The sequence below is a fragment of the Juglans regia genome, chromosome 12, assembly GCF_001411555.2.
Source record: "Juglans regia cultivar Chandler chromosome 12, Walnut 2.0, whole genome shotgun sequence".
Taxonomy (NCBI): Eukaryota; Viridiplantae; Streptophyta; class Magnoliopsida; order Fagales; family Juglandaceae; genus Juglans; species Juglans regia.
In genome coordinates, this window is record NC_049912.1 from 18855810 (window position 1) to 18866467 (window position 10658).

At 32.3% G+C, this 10658-nt stretch overlaps 1 protein-coding gene across 1 annotated transcript; it reads right to left on the reverse strand.

The window, feature by feature from the left end:
- Window positions 1-1008: 1008 nt before the first annotated feature.
- Window positions 1009-3513, reverse strand: LOC109014803. Its single transcript, XM_018997300.2, has 2 exons — window positions 2571-3513; window positions 1009-1271 (listed from the first exon to the last, which is right to left on the reverse strand). Exons 1-2 carry the CDS (start codon window positions 3355-3357, stop codon window positions 1171-1173), a joined length of 888 nt encoding a protein of 295 aa, XP_018852845.1. The 5' UTR covers window positions 3358-3513; the 3' UTR covers window positions 1009-1170.
- Between the last annotated feature and the right edge of the window lie 7145 nt (window positions 3514-10658).

Here is a 10658-nt window from a genome sequence, read left to right on the forward strand (position 1 = left end):
TCTCTCATCATTTCTCTCTCTCTCTCTCTCTCCTCGACTCTCTCTTCGTTTCTCTCTCTCATCTCGAGCTCTCTCTCTCATCATCACTCTCTCTCTCTCATCTCGGGCTCTCTCTCTCCTCGACTCTCTCTCTCTCATCTCTGCTCTCTCTCTCTCATCTCGAGCTCTCTCTCATCTCGGTCTCTCTCTCTCTCTCATCTCTGCTCTCTCTCTCATCTCGAGCTCTCTCTCTCATCTCGGTCTCTCTCATCGTCACTCACTCACTCACTCACTCTCTCTCTCTCTCTCTCCTCTCTCTCATCTCTGCTCTCTCTCACCTCTCTCCTCTCTGCTATCTCTATCTCGTTTTCCCTCTCAAACATGTGGTGTATATTTTGACACTTAATGTGTGCAAAATTGACTTCAATAAATAGTGGCTTTTGTATATAATATTTCTATACGTATATATCATGTAGGTATGGTGGTTGAGTGCACTGTATAAGGCTAATGGAAGGAGGGTGAGTACGTGCGCGTGCGCACGAAAGATGGGAGACTACTTAAATGAAAAGTCACTTAAATATTGATATATCTCTCTTTGACAGGTGACCTTTTACAAGTAGAAATAAAAGAATCAGAAATTTTGATGATCCATTTAGAAGAGAGAAGATAATAAAGATAAACAATTTTCATATTTTATAGTAGTACTACATATCAATACTTTCGTGAATCCTTAATTTTATGTCATACAGTTGGTCAATTTGGGTCCCCTAGTGTAATGTCCTAATGGAAGGTCTAAACCACATGTCGTATATTTCAAAATGACTAGTCAATAATGTAATTGGAACTACATTCATATTGAAACTTTATAAAAAGCAAGAACGACTTCTCCTTCGCAAGCAATGTAAGATATCATATAACACCTACCGTTATCTTTATCATATGGGTATTACACCGAATCTTTCCTTCTCATAAATTAAGTAGGAATTGTAGGCAGAAGTAGTCACAGTGAGCACAAGACGCAGTTCCATCTTTGCTACTGAAAAGAATTCAAAACCCAAGCAAAGTCGTAGATTCTCAATAGTTAAAGTCTACAGATTAAGCTTAGAAAAAGAACAAAAGAAAAAGAAAAAGACTAAAGTTTAAGATTTCACATATTTTTTGCTCCCAACAAAAAAGATTAACACATGATTATCATAAACTTATGCAAAGAAATGTGCCCAGAATCAGCACAAATGCTTGGAATAGAATCCTCGGAGCATGGCTCTGTCCTTCAGCTGTGATACTGCCTCCAGCTGTAACACAAACAATAATGGGGAGAGATTAGCTCATCACATGGCCGGCTCAAGGGATAGGCAACCAAGGCCACCGCCTAGCCCCCTAACCTTGAGGCCCCCACAATAAAAAGAAAAAGAAAATATATTATGATTCTCAAAAAAGAAATTAAAGAAAAAAAAAATAGATTTAAAAGTTTTACTAAAAATTATCTTGCCCAAAATGTACAAAATTTTCAATTAAAGGTAAAACTGGAATAGAATTGGCAAAAATAATGATATATTACTCTTGAATATTTTCTAAAATATGATGTGTATTTTGATATTAATGGCCTTGATTTGTTTTCAAAATTAAGCATTAAAAGAAGTATTATGGATTAGGGATAATACTCCATTTACAGAAAAATTAGAGCATTTTTCAAATTGCTATATTGCTTATAAATATTATTAAGCAAAACAATAATATGTAGCTCTTTTGCATCTAAAAAATTCTCATTATTTTATATTTCAATATTATTATTATTTTTAAATTAAAACCTCATTTACTTAAATGGTGCCTTAGGCCCCAAAACATACTGAGCCGCCCTGCTCATGCTAAAAAAAAATGCCATATACTATATAAGAAATGATAATTATAATTATGAATTTGTAAACGTAATGTAATCAATTCAAAAATTGAATGATATTGACATTTTTATCCTATAGTGTTGACATGTTATAATTGTCGCGATCAAACCCTTTAAGATATTGTTTCAAAAACAAAAACCGAATTTAGTAATTAATGAATAATGTCACATCAATGTACTGTGATTAAGAGTATAATAAATGTATATATGGTTTAGCATAAACCAGCTGATGGATACTAAGATATGTATAAAGAGGTTTGCTACGTCGGAAGTCATAGCACATCTTACAATTTTTTTTTTTTTTTTTCACTCAATGCATTGAGTGTGTTAAGACTTCCGACTGCAAATATTTTTTCACATATAAAACCTTCATAAAGATTGTAGAACGAGAAAACTTAAAAAAAAAAAAGTACTTTTGTGCAAACTTGGGATATGCAAAAAGTTGAAGGGAGGCTTTACCACGTGGAAAAAGTTAGTTTGCCCATCAAATGACCGCTCAATTTAACCGTTTGGGAAAAAAAATTTAATTAATTTTTTTATTTAATAATTAAGAAAATAATTTTAAATGTATTAATGTATTTTTTTATTTTTAAAAAATATTAAAAAATGTAAATAGAAAATTAAAAAGAAAAAAAAAATTGCAAAATGCAACTTCAAGCAGAGCGGGCTACCGGCAGAGTTGCCCGACTCTTACCACATTCTCTGGTAGAATTCCCAGAAGTTGAGCAAAGGCAGACCAAACCCTCAGTCTCAGTATCAAAACCACAAGTGCCACCAGACTGGGAGCAGCGTCCACATCCAGTGTCTGCAACAGTGAAGGAAAGCTTGATCCCGTACACCCAATCCAAAGGCCCTATTCCCTTCAAATTATCAGTGTTGATCACCGTTGTATAATGCGTGCAGTCCAATATATTCATGCTCATGTACTTCACTGTATCGTACCCAGTAAAACAACATGGCGGAGAGCTGTTCGTTAGTAGATGGAACACCCGGAAAGCATTGCAGGCGCCGTAGAGTTCGTCGCAGGAGTGGCCGGAGAAGTTGAAGCAGAGATTCTTGTAATGGTTAAGCACGGGAGAGTCGATGGAGCAATTGAGGAGGGCAAAGATGGTGTCCTGCGCCGGAGGTATTATGACGGACTGAATATCGGTCATAACAAAGTCGTGGTGGGGCTGCAGAATGGAGCAAGTAGACATTGCTGGGTCGTAGATCACCATTGTGTTCTTGTCGTAGTCAATGGACTGGACTTTGTAGATGCCGGAAGGCGTGGAGAAGAACAAGTAGTTGGTGCAGTTGAACATGTGCCTGAACTGCGGAGCTCCGCACCCATCGTCGAGGCCGAAGGGATATTTTATTGGGATGTTACCGCAGGAGGTGCGGCAGGGGGAGAGACTGGTGAGAGTAGGAAGGGCTTGCAGTAGGAATATTGTTAAGATTATGAGCTTGAAAATGGTGGGTAGAGCTGCTGTAGAGTACTGCATTTTTCTGCTATTTACCTAATTCTCATAATATATTGAGTCTTTTTCATTTCAAACAAGAGGTAGCAAAACGCTTTAACTCTCGAGTATTGAAAAAGAAGAAGGAAAAATGGGTGTTTGGGTCCAGAGTTTTTACAGAAAAGCTGGTTATACACATTGATCGACAAACAGCACTCCGAAATTCACTCCATAATTGAAGACACTTTTTTGACCGTTGGGTACAGGCTGGCGTTGGGATCCACAACTTTGAAAATTTGAGAAAAAGCGATGTTCTGAAGTACTATTGATTTGATTTCATCGCGGCGTGGGGTTCCTGCTTCTGCATGGGGTTTTTGGGGTGATGCTACAGCCCCCGCTGGGGCTCTTGCTGGGTGTAGTTTTATTTTATATGTGTTTTATTTAAGTAATTTTTTATATAAATTTTTTATTATTTTAAAATATTTTTAAAAAATAAAATAAATTTAAAACATCATTTAAAAAATATTTTCTTAATTAGAAAGTACAAAAATATATATTAAAAAATACTTTCTTAATCATGAAGTAAAATAAAAAATTATAAAAAATATTTTTAAAAAAATAAAATAAATTTAGAATATCATTAAAAATACTTCCTTAATTAGAAAGTAAAAAAAATTCATTAAAATATACTTTCTTAATCACGAAGTAAAATAAAAAAATATTTTTTAATATTTTTTTATTTTACTTCGTGATTAAGAAAGTATTTTTTAATAATATTTTGAATTTTTTTAATTTTTAAAAATATTTAAAATTATTAAAAAAATCTATATAAAAAATAATTTAAAAAAAAAACACATAAAAAATACACTAATCTCCAACGGGAGATATAGCATTTCCCATATATATTCCCTTCTTGTATCTCCCGCTCTTTAATTAATTTGTTCCCATAATTACAAGCACTTTGACCCCCTTTTAAGATCCCTTTCAAAAGATTTTTCTTTTAAAATATATTATTAAAATATATATTTTTTTATTTTACATAATAATTTTTATAATATATTATACATCAATTCATCTATTTTTTTTATATTATTTAAATATTATATTATTTAATATTTTTTATTCATTTCAAATATTTTATCTATACTATCAATGATATCTTTATATCTTTTTATATTTATAATATATCCTTATATACAAAGTCATATAATTATGTTCTATATAAAATTAATCTAAATTTATAATAAATTAAACCAAAATATAAATTAATTCAAAAAATAAAAAGAAGAGATTATATAATGAAATTATGCCATCTCATATCACATGCTATCTTGTTTGTCACAAAGAGACGCTGCATCCTTGGCTTTAAAAGAAAATATCGGATCACTCGTGACCCATGTGTATTTGGCATCCAACGCAAAGCCTTACATATAGGACACTTATTAAGATTAACATATTCCTTCCAGAATAAAATGCAGTCGTTAGGGCATGCGTGAATTTTGTTGTAGTTGAAACCCAAACCTCGCTCCAATGACCTTGCCTCCTCATATAAACTAGGCAATTTAGCATTAGGAAAGGCAGATTGCAAAAGGCTTATGAGCATATCAAAAGACTTAATTGACCACCCACCAAGCATTTTAATGTGTAACATCTTCACGACGAATGAGAACTTTGAGAATTTAGTGCAACCGTCAAAAAGAGGACGTCGAGCATCCTCTAATAGTTGGTCAAAAGTTGAGTTTGGGGAGGGCTGTGGTATTGATGGCTGAGTTGGCAATGTAGTGTTGTCTTCAGGAGCATCTCTGAATGTGCCTGCCCGTATGTCATCTAACATACGATCCATGTCATCAATGTATGCGTCTTCAACTCCAACCCCAGAATCGGTGTCGTTGTCAATGATGGGGAGTATTTCCTCCTCCTCATGAAATATCCATTGGGTGTAATTTGGATTGATCCATTTTATGAACAAGTGAGTCTCCACCTCAAATATAGGCAAGAAGAGGTTATTACAACATATACGGCAAGGACACCGAATGCGATCACTTTCCATGGATAGGGCTGAGCAAAAATCCGACAATCCGACTTCGCTCCGACTCTGCTCCGGCTTCGACTTGTCGGAGACGGAGTCGGAGTTTTTTTCCTCTTGGAAGTCGGAGTCGGAGTCATTGATGAACTGACTCCGACTCCGCTCCTATCCGACTCCGACCCTCCGCCTCCGCCTCCGATTTTATACATATTTTATAAAAAGATGTGTTTTTCTATATATTAATTGTTTAAATTTTATACAACTATATCTTATATAGTTAGTTAATCAATAATATACTAGTTAAATAATATATTTATACTATAATATATAGACTAAATTGACTAATAATAGTTTAGTATATGACTATATGTAAATATCATACTATTAAAAATTTACAATATTACTACCATGTTGTTCTAAATTACTAATGTATAAATATAATAGCATGTAATACTAATGTATATATATAATATACTATAAACACTAAGATGCATAATAACATCAACATGTAATATTGTAATATAGATACTAATGGATAAACACTAATCTATAAATTTATAATAACATAGAACACTAATGTATAATAACTAAAGTATTATTCATATAAATTTTATATAACAATATCTTGTATTAATTATATTTTTTGACCTAATAAATTCTCAACATATTCCTTTTGATAAATATATTACTAATTCTAATATACATTAGTATAAAAATTAGATTTATGGCCTAATATTAATACTATTAGTAAACCACTTTAAGCCTATATATAAATTACTATATAAATCACTATAGTATTAATTACTAATACTTTATTACTATATGATACTATTAACTATAATGATATACTAGTATTAGACATTAGTATACTAATACTATTATATAGTTATACTAAATTAAAATCACTATAGCAAATACTAATATATAGTTATGCTAATCACTATAATTAATATTAATACTAATATAGACTATAGTTATAACTTATAGTATTATAATTATACTAAATCACTATAACTTATACTAATATATTATATAGTTATACTAAATCACTATAGCTAATACTAATATAGTTATACTAATCACTATAACTATATATAGTATTAATATCATTATTAGTATAATACTATAATATATAGTATTAATAATAACTAATACTAATATAAGTATTAGTATAACTAATATCACTACTAGTATAACTAATATTAATACTAATACTAATATACTAATACTATTAGTGTATTACTAATATTTATATATATTAATATATATATCAAGTATAAGAGATTAGAGATTTAATATATATATCAAGTATATTAGTGTATTATTAATATTTCGTATACGGTGCCCTTTTTTTAATATTCATATATAATAATATATATCATATATTTTTTTTATGAATTTTCATATATATATATAATATATAAAATAAATTCATATTAATTAGTATACTACTATACAATACGGCATCGTTTCTATTAGTTTAGATTGTAATGTTGAGAAAATTGAAATTTCAAAGCCCACAAATTTTTTTTTTTTAAAAAGTGGGTTAAATATGAAGTTAGAAAAGACAAAAATAAAAAAATCCGACTTCGCTCCGACAAGTCGGAGTTAGAGTCAGAGCGGATTCTATATGTCTCGGAGTCGGAGTCGGAGTCAGAGGTCGGATTCGACCTCCGACAAAGTCGAAGTCAGAGTCAGAGGTTGGGCCCTCCGACTCCGAAAGGGTCGGTGCTCATCCCTCCCCATGGAATGGTTTCGTGCCATTGTGAGGAAATTCTTAACCCCTTCAGCATATGTAGGTGAGACAAGTCTATCACTCAAATTCATTCAGCTTTTATCCATCTAAATAAAAAGAAGAATCGTCAAATTCTTTATTTGACTCAGTGAACGATGATATGAGAGGTTATCCCATATGTTCTACGTACATATGGGATAAGAAAGTGTAAAGAGGGATTTACGAGGTGCAAAAAAATCGCCTATGAAGTGAGATTTATTCACGTACGAAAAGTGGCAAGGTCATCAACTATCAATAACATATATTTGTCATTGAAGTACTAGAAAAAATCAAAAGACTAATCCTATACTTGAATAAGCAAAGAACAGCTATAAAGTTGTCATGGTTAATCAAACATAGATGTGACTTTCATGCTAAAACAATTTTCAGCAATTGATTGAACTCTTCATGGTTTAATTTGCCCTCATAGGGAACAAATTTATTGCATACTATGAAGAATATCCAAATTAGCTTACTAATTGCTTCAGTTAATGAGCATTATTATCGTACCAAAACACGGACAAAAGAAGATGAATTGAATAATTAGAAGGGTGATCACTTAATTAGTCCAAGTGAAAGGGTAGGCTGATCAAGGGTGGCTGTCAGCCCCAAATAGCAGAAAAACAGCAGTTTACAATTCCATATAATCCCAAACCACAGTTTAGGGATGAATTCAAACACTCATGCTACCCCAAAAAAGCAAAAGAGGAAAAAGAGTACTCATATATCTACATGAACCTGGTTGACTAAAACCTTTCATTATATTGACTTGGAGACATGACTAGACCCATTTCTTCTAATGGATTGTATAGTAAAGAAACAAACTTGACTAACGGTACACACACATTTTGACTTTACTAGTAGCATCATTAACCAGTACTAATCCACGATAGTTAATAACAATATATATATACAATCGTGTACTATATTCTCTCAGTTATCATGATCGTAGATGAAAGCACTATTGCTATTGAGATTAGGGAAGGGTGATGAGGCAGAGGAAATATTGAAAAAAGCACTAAAAGTTTGTAAGAATGATCCAGAGTTTAAATACAATTTGGAAATCGCATTGGCCGAAATTCTCATCTGCAAGGTATGCAACTTCCTTGACTCCTGCAGAAGACAAAAGCCTTCCAACACTGTAACTTCAAACATACTAAACAAGTACCTTGGTTCAACTGCTCACACTTGAATCGCATGCATTTCACTCAGGATATCAAATACATTGAGTCAGCACATATAATTCTACATGGGCTTTTATTTTTTTCAAAAGGAATTGCACTCAGAATATCACTTACTCAGGACTCACCTTGAAAAATCTTACTTTATTTTTATGGTGGGTTCTGGATTTTTCAAAGGAATTGCACGAAATTTTCACACGTTCTAGACTTGTTTCTAACATTACTCTGCTTCATAATAGACCATTTTTTCCCTTATAGTCTTTAGCTCAGTTCTCAACTTATTTGAAACTGAAAGCTTTATAATTTCAAGCAGCCTCTCTCATGTAGACTGATCTAATTTCTTTTGATCAGAATGATTTTTTTCAAGCACAATAACATTATTAGATATAAAATTAGATCATAATTAATATAAGAGATTTTAGGGCCCCTTTGAATATGTACAAAGGTGAGATAAAATCTCGTTTCATCTCATCTTATCTAATTTCAACTAATTATCATTTAACCTATTGATAAATCATCTCATCTTATCTCACAATCCAAATGGCCTCTTAATCATTTATTATCTATAAGAAATAGGGACATACACCTACGTTCTCCTTTTTGCATTTTATATTTTTCTGAAGTACTCTTTAATATTGTTTATATCAAAGATTGATAATGTGTACTTGTTCAGAAAAAATATGGAGAAGCTCACACGTAACTCAAGCATCAACTACACCCTTCAGATGATCGATTTCCTCTCTAGAAGGTGCATTACTCCATATCATTGAGATAATAGATTCTAGACATGCTTGGAATTAGGAAAAGAATCTTAAAAAGATTAAAGTGCAATATTATCACTTTCACAAAATCTTACTATGTTGAAATTATGATCAGTTTACAAAACTTTTAATTTAAATGATCATCGCATATATATTTGCATTTATATATGTATATATATATATATATATATATATATGCATGCTACGATCTTGAACATGTAGGTCAAAATTAACAGTACTAGTACTTCTTTTCGACTACTAATCTTAATCAGGTTATCACATGTACCATGCTGGATAACGAGGAGGAAGGAAAGGAATGGTGAGATGAGATCATACCTAATCGTTGAAGGTGGATTTGATATTCCACTTAAAGGAGAATTAGAACATTGATGTTCCGAAGGTAGTGGTACTACTAATGTTACCATGGTGTTCCACCTCGTCAGCTAGCTAATCACACCTTAATTTTTATTCATTTGTACTTATAAGTACAAATGAATAAAAATTAAAGGAATAGAACCAGTATAAATGAAGCAGACCCTTTTTTTTGGGGAAAACAATAACCATATATAATTTCCATTATCAGAAATAAATATGAAAAAATATTGCAAAGAATTAATACTAGGTTTTGGAGTAGCATATCAATGTTCTTTCAGAATTGCTACGTACAACCGCGGTGGGAAACCGCGATGTAATCGGCTGATAAAATTTTGCCACGTCAGATGATAAAAAAAAAAATGAACAAAAGAAGAGAGGAAGTAGTCACTATTAATGCATTGAGGTTGAAGGAGAAACCAGCTAAGTGATTTTTTCTTTAACAATTTATCAAACACTTTACATGCATTCTTAGCCCAAATCGTAGTAGCTTTTCTGCATTTACAGCATTTCTTCCTTGATACAACAACCAAACCAACAACAAGTTTCTAAGACTCCAAATACAAGAAAATGAGTGAATTGAAATTCCTATTAATTTTCTTGATTTTCATCTCCATCTCAACGATGCAGGGTAGTCATGCTGTTCATCTCCATCATTACCCCAAAAAGATTAAAACAAGAAACTGCAAGGAAATACACTTTTGCGAAGTTGTACTGAATAAAACGCCATTTATTCTGAAGCATACAAATCAAACGTGGACTAGCCAATTCACCTTCCTCATCTGGACACATCTTTTTTCAGAATAAAATGCACCTCATCTCGCTAGTCTTATCGCTTTGGTCTCGTTGAAGAAGATATTTTACGGTTTTCCAAAAATTGAGCCATGAAGTACGCTAGCATACCTTTCTATTGCAGAAAGTTTTGATTGAAGTAGCTTCGTCTCATCCATTGCTAAAGACAAGTGATAGTTGGAGTTTTTATGTTGCTTCTGTACATAATTGATAGAAAGGGAGAGAGGGAGAACGAAATGAAGAGAGTGGAACAAAATGAAAGTTTTTATCAAAAGACGTGCCGGTTACGCAAAGATTCCTCTGGACGGTTGCAACAAGAGTTTCTCATGTTCTTTAGAACCTTTTTTACTTTTCTTTTGCAGCCTTCACAGTGGATTGAGACTTTCAAGACCCATGTCTAGAAAAGATCAGCAGATAGCTTGTTCCAATTAGTGTTCATG